The sequence below is a fragment of the Cydia strobilella genome, chromosome 12 (assembly GCF_947568885.1).
Source record: "Cydia strobilella chromosome 12, ilCydStro3.1, whole genome shotgun sequence".
Classification (NCBI taxonomy): Eukaryota; Metazoa; Arthropoda; class Insecta; order Lepidoptera; family Tortricidae; genus Cydia; species Cydia strobilella.
Genome location: NC_086052.1, coordinates 10,797,497 through 10,815,009, shown reverse-complemented (window position 1 = coordinate 10,815,009; position 17,513 = coordinate 10,797,497). Strand labels below are relative to the sequence as shown.

Below are 17,513 nucleotides of genomic sequence, written 5' to 3'. Positions count from 1 at the left end.
GGGTTTCATAACTTTCATACCCAAAGGGTGAATGCGGGATCCTAAGACTCCGTTTTCCGTCCGTCTGTCTGTCTGTCCGTCTGTCACCAGGCTGTATCTCATGAACCGTTTCACAGATGATGTATTTACCTATATGTTGCCGTTATAACAACAAATACTAAAAACAGAATTTAAAAAATATTCATGTGAAATATTAATATAATATTAATATAATAAAATATTCATTCAATATCCATACAACAAACGTGATTTTTTTTGCCGTTTTTTGCATAATGGTACGGAACCCTACGTGCGCGAGTCCGACTCGCACTTGGCCGGTTTTTGCCTACTTTCCTGGCTACTTCCCATGGCACTCGACGAGGTTGTGGCAGGGGTATTAGATAACGTCCCCGGCAGATCGCGTCGGGCAATATTAATGGGTTAAGTGACTAATTTAGTAAGCGTCCGTGTCTCGAAACAATAGTAAAAAGCTCACCTTAAGTTCCTGCTTGATCTGCGCGAACAACGCCTTAGGCGTGAGGTTCTGCCACTCGGGCAGCGGGCCGGCGGGGGCGGGGCGCCGCGTCCTGCGCCCGCGCCCGCCGCGGCCCCGCGCCGGCGCCAGCGTGGCGGCGCCCGACACGCCCGGCGCGGCGCACAGGCCCAGCAGGCAGTTGAGGAAGTGCGCCACGCCGGACCCGATGCACATCGGCTCGCAACCCTGGAGTGTGGACGTATGTTAACTTGCGCGAGGTTCCCGACTCTAAATCAGAGGTAGACTCCCGGGACAGTTTGGTGGACCGATTTCAATAACCTCCTCGGTTTAGGACACTAAATACGGTGTACATAAATGTGTCCTTAAATAGCCGGTTCCACACAAAGCGAGCATACGCGCGAAGCAATTTCCTCGCGCACAAAATGGCCAGTGTAGAAGTGCCTCGCGCGCGACACTGGCCGTTTTGTGCGCGAGGAAATTGCCTCGCGCGTACGCTCGCTCTGTGCGGACGCGGCTAATAAAGTTATTTTTAAAACGCAAGTTTTCATAAGTTTTATGTGGGCACTTTTCGGATAACCGGGGCACCAAAGTTTTAGGAATCGATCGAATCGGATGGATAACCCCGGAGAGAGCTGGTGCCCACCACGGTCTAAAAACGTTTCCGGCATTAACTCTTTGAACACCACGCATATATTATACACTACAACCGAACGTGACGGCATCGGGAGGCGATGGGCTCGAGTAGGTACAGATGCCCCAGGGCCCAGGTACTCTGCCAGTATATTTAGAATCCAGTACAAGGTATCAACCTGCAGGTAGGCAGTGTAGAGATGCTTGGCGGCGCGCAGCACGAGCTCGCCGACGGCGATGGCGTGCAGGTACTGCAGGGCGGCGACGGGCTTGAGCGCGGCGGCCACGCGGCCCAGGTAGCGCATGTTGATGCCGCGCGCGTGCAGCGCCTCCGCCAGCCCCGACCCGTCCATGGGCGCCGCCTGCTGCTCCAAGCATTCGCGGACCTGTACAGTACAATATACTCATCGATAATTCATTTCAATGCTAGTCGCTCAGTGTTCTGTGATCCGTGAGCGTGCCAAATATTCAGCATATATTTCTACTATCAACCTGAGAAATGTTACTAATAAACCTGACCAGTTAAACATTTTCAATTCAGGACAGCGTCGATAGGCCTCGTACAAAATAAGCTCGATTACGAGTTAATGAGCTCATTCCTTAGGACCATTAATTAAGTGTAATAGGACTGATTATCGTAAAAAAAGAACACGACTGTGAACATAATATTTATGTTGTTTTATACTAAATGTATAAAACATATTTATTTTAATTAGTATAATCTAGGTTGGCCTCTAAGAACCTTTAGATCCTAGCCAGAAATGCAATCGATTTTCATAATAAAAACTGACGATTTCGTCGCGACTGTAATTATTTCCAAAATCTTTAAATCGTTAATTACTTTCTAATCTTTGCAAGGAAAATCTTCTAAGCCCCCTTCCGATGTGGCAGCACGAAATCAGGTAGCCACCCTCAGTGCCCCATTGAAAAATTGAGCCCTCACAGCACAGTTATGCGGCAACGGCAACTCACAAAGGCGGGTATCTGTGTAGTGAGCAGGAAGGCGGCGGCCTCCTTGACTAGGTGTCGCTGGCGCGCCAGCGAGCCGGGCGGCGCGGCGTGGCGGATGCCGGCCGAGTACACGTCGGGGTTGAAGCGCACGTCGAACTCGGACTCCTTCAGCGAGGATACGGCGCGAGCTGCTGCCGCCACTACCGCACGGGAGCGTCCGCCTGCTGAAATTACAAAAAAAAAAAAACTGTCAACTACCTCACCTACCGCACGGAGACTGTGGTCACTGGTCATACATATTTATAGAAGAAGAAGAAGAAGAAGAAAGATATTTATTCCATAAAGCACACATACACAGGACAATACGATGAAAGAAAACCCGCACATATTACAAACCCGTCACAAAACCCAAACCCGGGCGTTACATAGCGCAAAACCCGTCACAGCGCACATTGCACACACGTCCCACGCGTGCGACAATAGCTTAGAATGGCAAGTGCGTACGAGAGCTAATCTTATTGGAAGTAAAATAACAATAAGGCCAGGATTACACTCGTAAGTTTTACTTACGTAAGTAGGGACACAGCTATACTACAGAATGAGATATGAATAACGTTATCTCATTCTAGCAAATAGCTTTGTCCCTACTTACGTAAGTAAAACTTACGAGTGTAATCCTGGCCTAAGGATAATTTTCATCCACTATAGAATCAAATAAGGAGTGAAATAATTTGCATGGGGCTGCTAAATGCATTAAATAATTCCTTTTTATTTTAAAAATTAAAAACACGAAGTAGAAGCAAAATTTACAAAAAAATTAACTCACTATCGCTCTCTTCCTTGTCCTTGTCGCCGCAGATAGAATCTGTGATGCTTTCTACAATCTTCTTAGCGACATCGGTGTCGATATCCGAGTAATTCTCATTCAATAATAAATCATCCTCCTTGGGTTTTTCACCGTCTTTTTCAACCTTAACCTCTTCTTTTTTGGCACTTTCCTTTTCCTTTTTATCCTTTTTCTTATCTTTGGCTTCTTTCTCCTGGCTCTTCTTGTCGCGTTTACTCTCTGGCTCTTTGGTTTCCTTGGCCGGTTCTTTGTCCTCTGGCTCTTTGCCGGCTTCGATTGGTTTGGCGTCGCCAGAGTCGCGCTGGCGCTTGGCGCTGAGCTGCTGGAGGTGGAACGCTGCGTAGCGGATGAACATGAAGTAACGGGCCCTGATGACAACATACGTACATATATACATTATTGTAGAGGCCGGGAAAGGACACTACGTGGATGAATTGTGATTTTGTCGGACGACGCAAAGACCAACTATACTAAGCAGTATTAACACAATCATACACGGCGGTCTTGTAAGACCGTGTGTCTTACTATCTTACTCTATCCTATTGAAATGATAGCTGACCGAGTCGACCCGGTCGGTCGTGTAGATGCGACCTGCGGCTATAATAATTGGCTGTTTGCATTTTTCTTAGTAGATAAATATTTAAAAAAAGTAAAAAACAATATAGATAACTTTCCGTCCGCTAAAACAAGACAGTAATGGTGTGATTTTTTAAAATTTGAATTTGACCAAAATGGAAAACTTCCCGTAGTATTTTTGCTACAATAAGGTGAACATTTCCGAGCATATTGGAGAAAAATAATGTTAAATATATCCATTCCAACTTAAATACAAAAAACATTAGACAGAAAACGAGCAAACAACATGCTCAAGTGATAAATAACTCAACAGATAAATAACAATCAAGATCCTGACCTAAGATTAACGCTCAACAGTTTTTTACAAAAATGTCACCGACAGTATAACAAAATCTAGGTAACTATTTGTAATAATAAAGGACAACAACAAATACAGGAGTAAACATACTTACTCAACGAAACTATCGACTAATTCCTGCCTAAGGCAACACAACTTGTGCTTGTGGATAATAGGGAAGCCCATTGCTTTGATGTCTTCTCTCAGCTCGTCGTCTTCCACTGGAAAACAAAAAGATTAATTTATTAAAATATTAACAACTGACAATAAAGTCATTCAGCTATATATAACAGGGTGTGAATTTTATACAATGTTTCTTGCACCGGCGTAAAGCCGTGAGACATTTTTGTAAGTGGGCTACTTTGTTTGTTATCAGCATGGCGAAGGTAGGTTCAAATATAGTCAGGAAAACCCAACTTGTCAGTAAATAAGAAAAAAAAAACGATATGAAATCGGTTGAAAAATTGATCCAAGCCGGAAAGAAATCTTGGATTCAAGAAAAAACTAAACAAGAACTAGTAGAAGTAGCTATTATTTTAGCTGAAACACCAATATTTTCGGTTGAAAACTCGAAGATTGATGAAGTTCGGCAGTACTTGCGCGATTACGTGGACGAGGCTAAAATCGTAGCAAATAAACATCCCATCCTCGTCGCCAATGTTATATCTCTAATTAACTTGGTGTAATTAATTAATACGACCAGATAATATTTCATATGCAATGCTTTATTTTTATATCACACGAACAGAGAGATGACATTGACAGTTCCATCCAAATTGGCGGGAGACTGCTTGAGTTGCCAGCTCGTATTATTAATATATAGATACAACACTACTCATCCCTTTTTTTTGGATGCCAGTACTAGCGTAAGACAGTAGGTATGATTCTCTCTATCTATGTTTGAAATGAGCAGTCGCTGGCGAAAGTATAACTCGTCCCGCCTGCTGCCGGTGCTGAATGAGAATGAACCTTATTACGTACGCTGTAAGAAGTTGACGTCGGGCGGGAAGGTGCGCAGCAGGTCGAGGATGTAGTGGCGGCCGTCGTTGCCGATGATTCCCTTGCACTCCACGCTCGAGCACAGTTCGACGGTCTCGCCGTTGGCGCTGGTTACAGAGTGCGGCATTATCTTCAGCTGTTGACCGGCTTTGCTGAGCTGTACGCAGAAAATAAGATGTTATGTGATATGATTGAATGTTTATAATTTATAGAGGTCTGACCATAACAGACTCGGTCGTATCAGGCAATAAACGTAGACCCGAAATTTGTACGTTGCAAGTAATTTGCTTTATCTTTCCTCAAAACACCCTATGTCCTTGCTGAAAATTCTATTGAGACGCATGCGATGCATGTGTATTAACCGTCATTAAATAAACACTAGCTTTTTTGTATCTTAACTTAGATATTTTGTAACTTAGATAAAAATGGAAGTAAACTAAACGATTTATACGAGTATCACAGACCGATTTGGACATTCTTGTGTGAGATTTATTTGATAAATTTCAAGTGCACTCACCAGCTCCATGTACTTGGGGTGCGAGAGCACGGTGGTGCCGAAGTCAATGCTGCCGTAGACGACGCTCTGCTCCTGCTCCTTCTCGAGGATGCCGGGGATGATGGACTGCGCGGTGACGCGGTAGCCGCGGTAGTCCACCACGACGGTGCCGAGCGTGTGCAGCCCGGGGGTGTCCACAGCGCTGTATACGCGGACTCCTTGGAGGTCGTTGCGCTGCAAAAGATTTCGTAGTCTTAGTTCGAATCGAAATAAACTGTGTTATTAAAGTGCAGAATCCACAGCATTTCGGTAAATCCCCAGAACAAGCTTTAGTTGCAAAGCGCAAGGACCTTAGTGGGTTAATCAGGGGATTATCCTTACGCTCCAAGTAGCCACGGTTGTTAGACTTTTTGTGTTCTTCTGAAAGCTGGTTAACTAGTTTTAAGTATCATATCAGCACTACTTTAAAAAAAACTCGTATCTTATTTAGTAAATCAAAAGAAAAATGTGGTATCCATGTATGGGATGCATACAGAGTTACTGCTGTTCAACATTGATTAGCAGTGTGAGGTACGAGATTTTTTCAAAGTAAAAGTGCCGATATGCCATCGCTTTAGCACTCACCGGCGCGACGAAGGCAGCCGCATCTCCCCCCAAGTCCTTATAGTGATCGCGCACATCGAAGCCCAGCGAGAAGAAAATGTTGTTCCAAATGAACATCTGCATTTTGGGCTCCTCGCCGGGGTTGATGGCCATCACGTTCCCGTCCACGACCGCCATGGCGCCGCGCGTCGCTGCCGCCACGAAGTCGCTGTGAACCTGGGGTAAATTTGTATAGGTATTCGTTTTTGGGGCAAGTAACAGGAATTAGATTAGATCTTTCCATACGAAAATATTCCGTCCGCCCATCACAAGTATGCAGTCAAAATCAGTGGACCTGGAAGCATTGCAGCTTTTACACCAAATCTACCTAAACCTTAAAAAATCTAAAGAAAATAAATTGTTGAAGCGTCAAAAGCAAAAACGCATATTTTAGTCATTTCCCATTCTCGTACTCGCAATCTTAATGCTTTATTACCTAGGTAGGTAACTCTATCTAATAAAAAAATCTAGCTCGATAAGGACGTGCTCTTTTCACAGTAAGTTGGATTAGCTGGAGTAATGACCTTCTTGTTTAAAAAAATGATAATGACGTGCGCTGTTTCTTCACAGTAAGTTGGATTCCAGTCTTGTTTAAAGATATAGAAAAAATATCCTATTTTATTTGCTTACCTTAAAAATAGCCCTCTCGCGGAGTAGCCGCTCGGGCAAGGTGCCGCGAGGCAGCTCGCGAGTGGTCTGCAGCTCCTCGTTCCAGTCTCGCGTCTGCCCCGGGATGTGTTCTTCATAGCCGAGCTTTGACGAAAATGCTGTGGAACAATCTTTATTATAGATCAGATAACAGGTATAAGTAACGCAAACGGCTGTGGCCTGTGCGTCCATGTTGCAAAAGTAAAAGTATCAGTAGTTATGATTGGATTTTTGTTATCAAACTATCTATATTGTCAAGTATCGCTCGCGCATTTAATTGGGAAAGTCCCGAGTTAGAAATTCCTTACATAACATTGTAGTGCGTAGTAGTAGTAAACTCTTTATTGTACAAAAATACATATTAAAAATAACATATAATTAGTAAAAAGAAAAGGTACAAAGGCGAACTTCGGACAAATTATCGCAAAAATAAATATGGTATGGAACACGATAAAAAAATTGAACAATTTTAAACTGCAGTTTTGAGTATAATCTGGAAATTTTATTCAAAAATACTGTACATTATACGAGTTTAATAAATCTTGTCCTATTTTGAGATATAAATGATTTTTTATGGTTTTGCGATGATTTGTCCGATCATTTGCTTATGCGTATTGTATGCTATTCGTAAACAAATTGATCAATCGGAAAATGGTTTGCAAATTTGCATACACACTTTTTAGGGTTCCGTACCCAAGGGGTAAAAACGGGACCCTATTACTAAGACTCCGTTGTCCGTCTGTCTGTCACCAGGCTGTATCTCATGAACCGTGATAACTAGACAGTTGAAATTTTCACTGATGATGTATTTCTGTTGCCGCTACAACAACAAATACAAAACAAGTGCGAGTCGGACTCGCGTTTCAAGGGTTCCGTACATTATACAATTTAAACAATGTATTTTTATGTGAAATGTCTTTAAAAAACCCGTAGGGGTCGGATCAAATACTAAGTATTTAAGTCCGACTCACGCTTGACTGCACATTTCTAATAGGTTTTCCGGTGATCTATTTTGTGTATTTTTTTCAAAATTTTTGACCCAGTAGTTTCGGAGATAAAGGGGGGGGAATGGTCATTTTTTGCCTATTTTCTTGAATAACTTCTAAACTGCTTATCTTAAAATTATAAAGAAAATATATTTGAGATTCGCACAATGAGCTCTTTCATTTGATATGTAACACGATATAGTTTGACAAACTTTATTTTTTAATTTTCTTATTTACCCCCCAAAAGTGGCCCCCGTGTTTAATATTAATTGTTTACGTTACATGTCCATCTTTGGGTCACAAACTTACATATGTGTACCAAATTTCAACTTAATTGGTCTAGTAGTTTCGGAGAAAATAGGCTATGACAGACGGACAGACAGACAGACGCACGAGTGATCCTATAAGGGTTCCGTTTTTTCCTTTTGAGGTACGGAACCCTAAAAAGTACGGAACCCTCGGTGGGCGAGTCCGACTCGCACTTGTCTGGTTATTTTTCTCTATATTTGTTTAGAAAATGTATTTCCATTTATATTACGATGCAACTCATTAGTTGATGTAAGTACATATTAATCCTACCGGTAAATGACGTAATCATGTATCATGTTGACATACATTATGAATTATGATTGGCATAATTAAACCACTCAGTCACTTAGTAACAACTTTCAACTGACCTATGGTGTACCTTAACCCTCTTATTCATAAAATTTTACGGGCCTGATTTAGTTAAATTATGTTTTATCCCTTCCTTACATATACATAAGTCAAAATGACAAATAAAGACAAACGATTCATAGCTAATTCAGGCCAGTAACGTGTTTATGAATAACGCCATAAGTGTTTATATCAATGAACAGTGGAAGTGGTACTTACTGTCCTCTGCGCGTATCGCGTCCACTGTGTGGTCGAGCATAGGCGACGCCCATTGATACACCTGAAAAGATAAGACGGATCAGATGCAAGTGTCATTGCACCGTTGAAATACAATGCTGAATAAGATATGCGTTCTTCAGTGTTTTATATATAGCGAAAAACCTCGGTTCCTCTAATTGATTTAATTAGCTATGCAGTCACTTCTATACATTACACTGCTAACACAAGTATACCGCGACAGACTGTCAGACCGTATTCATCAGAAAGCGACCAAACCATGTTGCTAGGCGCTTTGCAATGCAAAAACAAGCTTATTGTGTTCTTTATATAACACCTCAAAATGTTATCTTTATTTAAGTATCTATCTAATACCAACCAAGGACCATAGAAGAGATTATCTTTATTGGTCCATGCTAATACCACAATATAAGATAAAAATAAATCAATAAAACCATAAACTTGACGTTATTCTAAAATGCCGCTGTTGCCTTTCCGTCATTTTAATATTTATGTTTATTTGAAAGAGATGAAGTTTTTTCAGTTTTTCTATTTTAGGAATAATAGCCATTTTTTTGAGTTTTAATCGTTAAATATTACCTGGTACGGCGTCGCGACCCTCTCGAAGGGATGTTTTTGCATGCGCTTCTTCTGGACCAGAGCGAAGTTGCGCTTGAACGCGGGAGACACGATGCTCAGCAGCTCGATGAGGGAGTGGCACAGCAGGGACGGGGTGGAGGGGCGGGGGTTGAACACTTCTTCGGTGGACCTGTGGCGACAAAAAAAAAGGTTCTCTTTTAAAACTTAGATGATGGCCATGAATGGAATGGCAAACTTATAATTTGTGCGCCTGTGAGCTACATATATGGCTTTGTTACGAGCATTAAATCTGTATTATAGGTTTGAGAACCCCTTATGCAGATTCTGTGTAAGGGTTTCTCAAACCCCTTAAGCTCTGGTTGCCTGGGAAAGCGGTGCAGTCATATAGCGGCCGTAATACAGTGGTGAATGACGTCATTAGAACGTTGTCTATGTAAACAAAATGGCGCGGTTTCCTAGAGGGCGGTGATTGACACCGTAACGTCAAAAAGCGGTGCCGCCATTTGCATGACGGCCGTCTTGACAGTGTCGATAGGTTCGTGAACGTGTTTTGGATAGCGGTGAAGCCATTTCTATAATTATATTATAGGTATTGGGGTTTTATTGACCGGACCAACGTGCAAAATGAGTTCCAACTCCATCTGGAGCAGCGAAGACGACAAAGTTTCAAATTCACCTTCTGTACCACGAGATTTGAATAAATGATTGGTGGCCGAATGTGTGTTATATGGTTGTGGAACTTTTCACGTGTCACTGTAAAGACGGTCGCGTTTTGCGTCCGTAATATTACGGCCGCTGTATATGACGGCACCGCTTTCCTAGGAAACCAGAGCTTAAGTAAAAAGGAAGAAAAATGGCGGAAGTCGTACTTTTTTTTTTTCATGCCTAGAAAATTTTACCTTTTTCATGACCCCCCGCGCCATGAAAAAGTTTCAACAATGTATTCGGGTTCACTTTTATTAAAAGTCAAATTAGTGAACTCATCTGAATATTTTTTTCTTGATCGAGTTAGCACCTAAGTATTTGCTATTATACCCATTCAGTCTTTGTCTGTGTCATGTGTGAATTTGATTTGATGAATGTACATTTTTGGAAAAGTAACTTAGAAGTTGGTATTGCACCAAACAAATAGGAAGAAACCGTTGAACTATATGAACTATGCATGGCAAATAAAATCTTATCACTATTACGTTTCATAATATATATTTTATGATAGCAAGGCCAAATTACGTCAACATACTCCGAAGAGGGGTACAAAGGTAAATCACGAAAAACAGTATAGGAAATTTGCATTGGAATATAAACATGTATTAAATATCTAAAAGTCTAAAAACACGAAACTAATCAGGTCGAAGATGATTTCGATTTTGACTCGATGTAAACAGGGGCGGCTGGTGGGTATATTTTATGGGTGTTCACTTAAAGTAAAAAAAAAACTACAATATTTTTAAATTACCTACTTATAAATCAAATGCATCAAATCGATCTCAGCTACAAAATCTATCAAACCTCTATATATTCCTGGATTTAGGGATTCCGATGACTCATCGTGCCCCCTAAAGGAACTTTAAAAGCAGCACAAAATACAACACAATCTATTAACCGTCGCAAAATATGTCGGTTTTCGTCCACCCGGTCATTGAACTCTCGTATGGACTTTCGATATGCGAAATCCGTGCGAATATCATGACGACCTATAGACGCCAACTGCAGTTCATTTAATAAATGAGTTCGGGATTGTGAATGTTTTTCCAATTTTATTGAAAGATGGGCTAAATCATTAACACGCGCCCCTCCTGACGACTACGTCCGCCCCGCTGAAGCGCTTCCCGCTGGGCATAAGCAGCCGTGGCCGATCTGGAAAGCCTTAAACAGACTGCGTTCCCAGGTCGGTCGTAGCAAAGAGAACATGCTGAGGTGGGGCGCTCTAAGCGGCTCAGACGCCCAATGTCCATGTGGGACGACTCCCCAAACAATGGAACACATGTTATCTTGCCCGGCGTACCCGCATTCCTGCTCTGAGCAGGATCTCCGTGATGCGACGGACAGGGCGATAAATGTCGCTGCCTTTTGGTCCCGCACAGTCTGAAAGTCTGAAACCATCGACACGAGAAGAAGAAGAAGAACCGCCGCCGTCCGCGCCCGCTCCAAACAAGACACGGAAAACAAAATAGTTTGTTCGTTTTATCACATCCACATGACCACGGTGTTTTTGTATATTGATCCGATTTAAACACACGCGTAAAAGTTTTTGTTTTTGACGAACATACTTGCGAAAGTTCAAGGTTGAGCCGTGGTGGTCCTTTTGCTTTCAACTCGAGTCGGGTTTGTAAAGGTGAAAATGTCACGTTATATTCATTCATTTTAAATAATTTACTACAAACAATGTGAACTCGCTTGCTTTTTACTTTTCCAATTTTTTTTAATTTATACTTGTTCCAATTCATGACTACTTGTTGATGAGTGTTAATATTAGTTTCCTTTAAACGTCGCAACCAACATAAAAACCTACTGTTAATGTAGGAATACGAAAAATATACTTATTTCATATTTTATTACTTACCTCTTCATCATTATAACACGTTTATTTTTTAATATAGAAAATTGAAAAACCGTTCTTAATAAGTTGTCTGAATGGAACGGAATAGCTATGGAAGCATAGACCTGGCATAGATTCATGTATGGAAGGTAGAGGTAGGAATAGCTGCCGAAACGCCTGTCAAAGAAGAGGCGTTTTTTATTACTGCAAGCTAAGTTTCCAAAGACAATATTCGATATTGTTGTTATTCCTTACTTGTTGTTTTTCTTATTTTTTCGCAACTGTATTAAAAAAACGTCGTTCGATACACGTGCGGAAATGTCGTTCTTCACTCGTCCCGAGTCTTGCCACTCGCCTACGGCTCGTGGCAAGATATCTCGGTGCTCGTGGAGTAATGACATACTTTCCGCACTAGCATCGAAATGTACTATTTCACTCTTATTGAATTTCCTATTTGTGAATGTACTAAATATTTTTTCATAGGAGCGCAATCCAAAGCGCTCCGCTTCGCGCGTTACCTATGAAATTATAGTAGTAGACCGAGTAGTAGGCTGTTTATGAACTTATAATGCATAAAGGTAATTATTATTTAATTGGTATTTAATTTTGTTACGATAGATATAACAGTAATATAATAATTAGGTAGTGTAGGTACTATAATTTCATTATGATTATTTATGGGAGTGCATTGCACAAGCGCTCCTTAGGGAAAGCTGCGCCTGGTCATGTAAATGACATTTAAGTACTATGATATGCAAAACAAACTAACAATGCAACAGTCATGCAAGGGGGCGTGGTTTCCTTATATTCCATTAATTCTATTGCCGTTTTAATCTCGTACACAATAAGAAATGATTTGAAGTAGTGATTCCTCAAAATCCGACATCCATCAATTTGACCGACGGAATAAAGTGGCAATTTCAGGCATATTAACATGTTAATTTACACAAAAAGAGCTGTGAATGCGGCAATTACGTTACGCAAGCTAGCAATGCCGGTTGCCGGATAAGACTACACCGGTCAAAATCGACATACGGGACGCTTTAAATGCACGCCTCACTACACCTAACACCCAGAAGTTAAAAAAGGATAGAAATACTAACTGATTGAGGTAGAATCCGCGAGGGCACGCCGTGATATGGAAGTGGCGGTCCTCGAGAGTGACGACGTGTAGGTACAGCAGGTCGCCGCACATCTTGCGTGGGCCCGGCGGCGGGTTCCAGCCCGAGGTCGTCAGCACCTGCCCGATCACAACACTAATTTAACGCTTATGTTGGTATACATTGGGTATATTTTTCCGCAACACGGCGAAGTCTCAAATGACATTCTGGTGTTTCGCTGATAAACAAAACACATGAATTACGGTTCACTTTTCATTTCTGAACTTGTTGGCTGTAGCGAGTTTTGGTTGTCATCTAACATATCATCATCTTCTGACATAATGGGTTCTAATAACCTATAATATTGTCTGTTGTCCGATCACAACACTAATTTAATAACGCACACTAATGCATTTCAACATACGTAATTTATATGCACTATTAGGTACATTTTAGAGCAACGCGGCGGGATCTTAAATCGTCAGATGAAAAAAACTAAAAAAAAAATGTATGGCTGTGAAGTTATGGTCGTTCTGATTTTTGGTTGTCACCTGACTGTTGGTGTTGTCCCCTAAATTACACATTGCAAATGGCGCCCAACGTAATGTTAAAATTACATAAATAACTTTAAGGAACTTGCATAAACTGTAGGGGGCAGCACAGGAGACCCTTGTTTATTGGTGCAGTGTGTAAATGTTAAGTTTAAGTTTCCGATTTAGCCCACAAGATGGCAGAACCTATTACGCGCAAATGTAGGGGGCAGCACCTGCTTTCGCGTGAAGTGTCAATGGTAAGTTTAAGTTTCGGATTTTGCCCACAAGATAGCAGACCCCCCAACGTGCACGGTACCTATAACGTTTTTTCACGAAATAAGGAGTTGTAGAGGGCATACCTTCAAACATTGGGGAGCTTTGTTCTCCTTGGTCAGCCCCGGATGCAAGGGCAATAATGGCCGCTCTGTGCTGCCTGGCATTATGTAGTCGGGCGGCGTGCAATCTACGCTCTCTGGGCGCGACTTCTTCTTTTCTGAATAAAGCAAAAATTAAAACAGCGCCATCAAAAAATCATCACACATACAATACTATAGACAACGCTTTCATAAAAAAAAATGCACTTAAATCGGTTCGTCTGTTGGGGAGCTACGATGTCACACCCTCCTTTTTCCGTTGAGGGCTAAAAAGAAGATTAAGAGTTGTGCAGGTTGCGCATCTGACGTAAGTATACGTGACGTACGTCCCAATAGGTATATTATAGTAACTGAGGAAAATGGTATAAATTCTTACCTAGAATATCGCCCTGGGTGATAACATTGAGGAAGGCAAGCGAGCTACACTCTTGCCCGGCATAGGCGTCGGTGTAGTCTATCGACTTGAGCAGGTCGCGCACGTGACGCACGTGGATGCGAGCCTCCCGCATCGTGTACGGTTCTTCTACCACCTGCAAATACGATACCCTCAATATTTTGCAACAGGTAAATAACCTCGTGAGGCCCAGCGTACAAAATGCTGTACATATTTCAGAATTCAAATATAAAACAGTTGCTACTGGCTCTGAGGAGGATAAGACCACTAAAGACTAGTAGGACTAGGCGACTATTAAATTAATAAGAGACATCACCTTATGAATATTTGCAGCGATACAGGCGGCCCTATCCTATATTATCCCTCGACCCAACCACCTTGTAAGGAACAACCTTTTTCGTCCGAAACAGTCAAATGTAAGTATCGATACTGTATCTCTGCAAAAAGTCGACAGCAATGGTTCCAAAGGATTCTATACCGTATGGAGTACTCAAAAGAACTAAATTTCAACTAAGTCAAGACCAAACATTTTTGTCTCTTTAAATTACGTACTTTGATAACTGATCCTTCCTTTAATCCTTCAATATTTTTCAATTCCGCGAAGTTATCTAGGGTGACGCCGTCGAGTTGCAGAGAGAAACAGGTTCTGTGACAGGTGTCTTCCCGATCCATCAACACCTGATGGATTTCTTGCACGAGCTCCATGCTCAATACCTAAAAAGGTAAGTAAACATTAAATATATGTAAATGTTAGTCGGGCTAGTCACTCAGATAATTATATTCATTGATTTCATCTTTTAACGCTAGGTATTAGCAAACACTGCAAAGTGACGAGTGCTCAAATAGTAAATTTACATTACGTGAAATTTTAAGTTATACCTGAATATCTAATGGTTCCGCTCCAGGGCTAACAATTTTAACAGTGAATCCCATATCTTGAATGAAAACAACCTCAGCATCTCTCTTTTTGTCATCGCCATCTTCACTGGGCGTCGACTCCCTATCTTTATCTCCATTAACGACTTTATTACATTCACCGTTAACTTTTTCTGTGGCATCTGATGCCTTTGAATCTTCTTCTTTCTTATCCGTTACGATAACAGTCACTTTCTTTTCAGACTCATTACTCTTATCAGCTGCCGCCTTAGTCTTTTTGCTCTCTTTTTTCTTATCAGATACCCTACTTTCAGAGTTTTTCTTCGGACAAACCTTCGGTAATACGACATCATGACCCTCGTCAGACTTGCTGGACTTCGAATCGTCTGAATCACTGTTAATTCCATTAGAAACTACTTTACCATTATCACTACTACTACTAATATCACAATCTGAATTTTCTTTTTTAGCGTCGCCATTAACAATGGTCTCGTGCGATTTATTTGTTCCATTTACAATTTGCTCTTTGGTGTGTGACTTCTCGTCTTTAAGATCACTGCTGTCGCTAAATATCCGTTCTGCCCCGTTAAGGTTTGAATTGGATTTATTGGAATTCGTTTGTGTCTTTTCGTTATTGCTTTTTGATTTTTGTGTGGTTTCTGTAAAAATAAAGAATGTAAATCTATCATATTTATGTAAATTATAAACTTATCGAAACAGACAAAAGAAAGATGCACGCGATTATGATTCATTCTCTGAAGCCTCTCCCTAAGGTTTGTTCGGTGTCGCGTTTACATGGTGAACAACATCTACTTGTCCACTATCTATCTTGTCCACGTCTTTTTTTTACCGTAAGATTGTTAAGGGCACGATACCTGTGGGCATAGGGAACGGTGCCGGGTTGGTACCGGGGGAGGTAGGCTTGCGCGCGGCAGCCGCGTAGGACACGCGCGCGCTACCACCGCCCTCGTCGTCGGCACGCCCGTTGGGCGTGCGCGCGTGCCCGTTGCTGCCTGCCGTCTTCACCGATATGTTCTTTTTCATCTTTGTGACCTCCACCTTGTCGGCTGTGGAAGATACATATATGTTAGTTTAACAGTTTCCTCGGAATGCAAGCAAAGCTAATAATCGTATGAAGTGAGACACATGCTCACTTCATACGATTATTAGTTTTATGATATGCGATGCCATGTTCGAACATGGCATCGCATATCATAAAACATGGTCGAATTTAGCAAAAACATCATACATATTGTACATAATGTAAAATTGTTCGCGATATTGTGCAAGATAATTATTAATAGACAAGTTCAGAAGATAGACAGTTCACTGGGGGCGTTGCCTGTTCTTCAGAATAAACCACTAAATTTGTGACACTAATTCGACAAGACAGCCTGACCTTGATATTAAATTCCGTACCTACTACGTATAAAAATCAATTCTTAATGTGTACATGCACTATTGTACAGTTTTAACTATAAAACTCCGGTGAGACTCAAACATATAGTTGGTCAAGCAAATCTTGTCATCCTTTTCTTTTCTAGTACTAGTGTAAGACAAAGATAGCATTATTCTCTCTGTCTATGTTTGAAATGAGACAGTCCTTTGACAAACTATACTAAAATTATTTTTAAACGGCTCACTTACGTATTATTAAGTCGAAAATTGGATCGAAAGTGAGTGACCCGTTTAAAATAATTTTAATACTATTGTACAGTTCACAGACTTATGCTAGCGCTACCGGAGCTTACTCGGCTTACCGTAAACTCACGTCGTAGCATAGTTAGTCGTTGCAGGTCTTTTATAGACTACGGTTTAGTTTTAAGTCTATACGTAGTTTTGTTTTAAGTATATTAAAGCAGGGACACATAACGCTTCGCTTCTAATTTAGCAACATATTGTAAAATTCAATATTTCTTAAAAGCATGTAGGTGCTTTTCAACCGCCATAACAATCTGTAGTAATTTAGTCATTCTTCGCCATGTAAACGACACCTGGCGACAACTTTAGTCGTTCAAACATCAAAGGATTTAACTATAAAACTCGTTCAAGGGACGTGCCATACATGTCATATTTCAATTATATTCGTAAAATAACATACAAAATCTAGGGCGAGGTATTTATAAGAGTTTATTTCTATTCGTAACCGCATATGTTTAAACACTGATGCCGGTTTTTTAGGCTAGGGGCTATTCTTCCTGGTGTGGGGGAACGTCAAGGGCAATTCACGGCGTTAACAGAGCGCATCGCTAGCTAACCAGTATAAGAGTGATTTTCGAAAACGCACAGCGACTTCCGATCTTGAGATCGAAATATGCTAGTGAGCTCACGATTGAGAAGTTTTTTATTTAAGAATAAGGTAGAAAAGCTTGATTGTTATTTCAATAGCATAGGATAGCCGGCTAGCAATCGCTTGCAGAGTACCAGTGTAAGTATGATAAGTGATAACGCGTAGTTCAGGGGTCACCAAATGGCGGACCGCGGTCCGCATCCGGACCGCTGAGGTTTTTTTATTTTTTTGCTTATTTAATAAACTCGATGAGAAACGGACCGCGGATGGTCATTATATTCTAAGAACCGGACCCCTGAAGAAACTAATTGGTGACCCCTGGCGTAATTGTTACGGATTTCATAGTT

At 41.3% G+C, this 17,513-nt stretch overlaps 1 protein-coding gene across 4 annotated transcripts in view; it reads right to left on the bottom strand.

Annotated features, from left to right (window-relative positions):
* The window catches only part of LOC134746107 (clustered mitochondria protein homolog), a 41,023-nt gene that overhangs the window by 8,682 nt on the left and 14,828 nt on the right, over nucleotides 1-17,513 (bottom strand). For 3 of the 4 annotated variants that reach the window (XM_063680358.1, XM_063680359.1, XM_063680360.1), the window contains exons 2-18: nucleotides 15,752-15,943; nucleotides 14,880-15,535; nucleotides 14,553-14,714; nucleotides 13,983-14,136; nucleotides 13,592-13,725; nucleotides 12,703-12,839; nucleotides 9,061-9,229; nucleotides 8,464-8,524; nucleotides 6,584-6,720; nucleotides 5,936-6,130; nucleotides 5,333-5,545; nucleotides 4,798-4,972; nucleotides 3,932-4,037; nucleotides 2,883-3,271; nucleotides 2,078-2,280; nucleotides 1,285-1,491; nucleotides 476-700 (exon numbers count right to left, since the gene is read on the bottom strand). In XM_063680358.1, coding sequence (XP_063536428.1) covers nucleotides 476-700; nucleotides 1,285-1,491; nucleotides 2,078-2,280; nucleotides 2,883-3,271; nucleotides 3,932-4,037; nucleotides 4,798-4,972; nucleotides 5,333-5,545; nucleotides 5,936-6,130; nucleotides 6,584-6,720; nucleotides 8,464-8,524; nucleotides 9,061-9,229; nucleotides 12,703-12,839; nucleotides 13,592-13,725; nucleotides 13,983-14,136; nucleotides 14,553-14,714; nucleotides 14,880-15,535; nucleotides 15,752-15,943 — 3,515 coding nt within the window. The remainder of the gene's footprint in view (nucleotides 1-475; nucleotides 701-1,284; nucleotides 1,492-2,077; nucleotides 2,281-2,882; nucleotides 3,272-3,931; nucleotides 4,038-4,797; nucleotides 4,973-5,332; nucleotides 5,546-5,935; nucleotides 6,131-6,583; nucleotides 6,721-8,463; nucleotides 8,525-9,060; nucleotides 9,230-12,702; nucleotides 12,840-13,591; nucleotides 13,726-13,982; nucleotides 14,137-14,552; nucleotides 14,715-14,879; nucleotides 15,536-15,751; nucleotides 15,944-17,513) is intronic. The other variant, XM_063680361.1, reaches the window with a different exon arrangement.